Source organism: Austrofundulus limnaeus, unplaced genomic scaffold (assembly GCF_001266775.1).
Source record: "Austrofundulus limnaeus strain Quisiro unplaced genomic scaffold, Austrofundulus_limnaeus-1.0 Scaffold299, whole genome shotgun sequence".
NCBI classification, from domain to species: Eukaryota; Metazoa; Chordata; class Actinopteri; order Cyprinodontiformes; family Rivulidae; genus Austrofundulus; species Austrofundulus limnaeus.
The window spans coordinates 4,035-4,405 of record NW_013952701.1 but is presented as its reverse complement, the minus strand read 5'-3'; the positions used below and the strand labels follow the sequence as shown (position 1 = coordinate 4,405).

The window sequence follows — 371 nt, the reverse complement described above, 5'->3', positions numbered from 1 at the left end:
ACCTGACGATATTGACAAACAAACAGGATGACTAGCAGCACTCATTGCAGACACTCCATCCGATAAGTCACGAGACACATAAGGTTTCAAGAGGTTTACATGAAACAGGTTTTTATCAGATCGACGAGCAGGTGTAGAGATTAAATAATTCTGATCTGACAACCTTTCTAACACTGCGTAGGGCCCAGAGTACTTTGCTTGAAAGGGAGATGTGAGAAGTGGAGTCAGTGCCAACACTTTGTCTCCAGGAAAAAATTCTTTATTCTCAGTTTTACAATCGTAACGCTTTTTCATTTTAGACTGCACTTTAGTCAACTTTTTCCTGGCAACTTGCTGAGCCATGTACAGTCTGTATCTGAAACCATTCACAT

The 371-nt window shown here is 40.7% G+C and overlaps 1 protein-coding gene across 1 annotated transcript in view; it reads right to left on the bottom strand.

Moving 5' to 3' along the window:
• The window catches only part of LOC106526897 (uncharacterized), a gene marked incomplete at its 5' end in the record, with an annotated part of 2,219 nt that extends 1,848 nt beyond the window's left edge, over positions 1–371 (bottom strand). Inside the window, 1 exon segment of the mRNA XM_014021618.1 lies at positions 1–371. Within this exon segment, the coding sequence (XP_013877072.1) occupies positions 1–342 (342 nt within the window).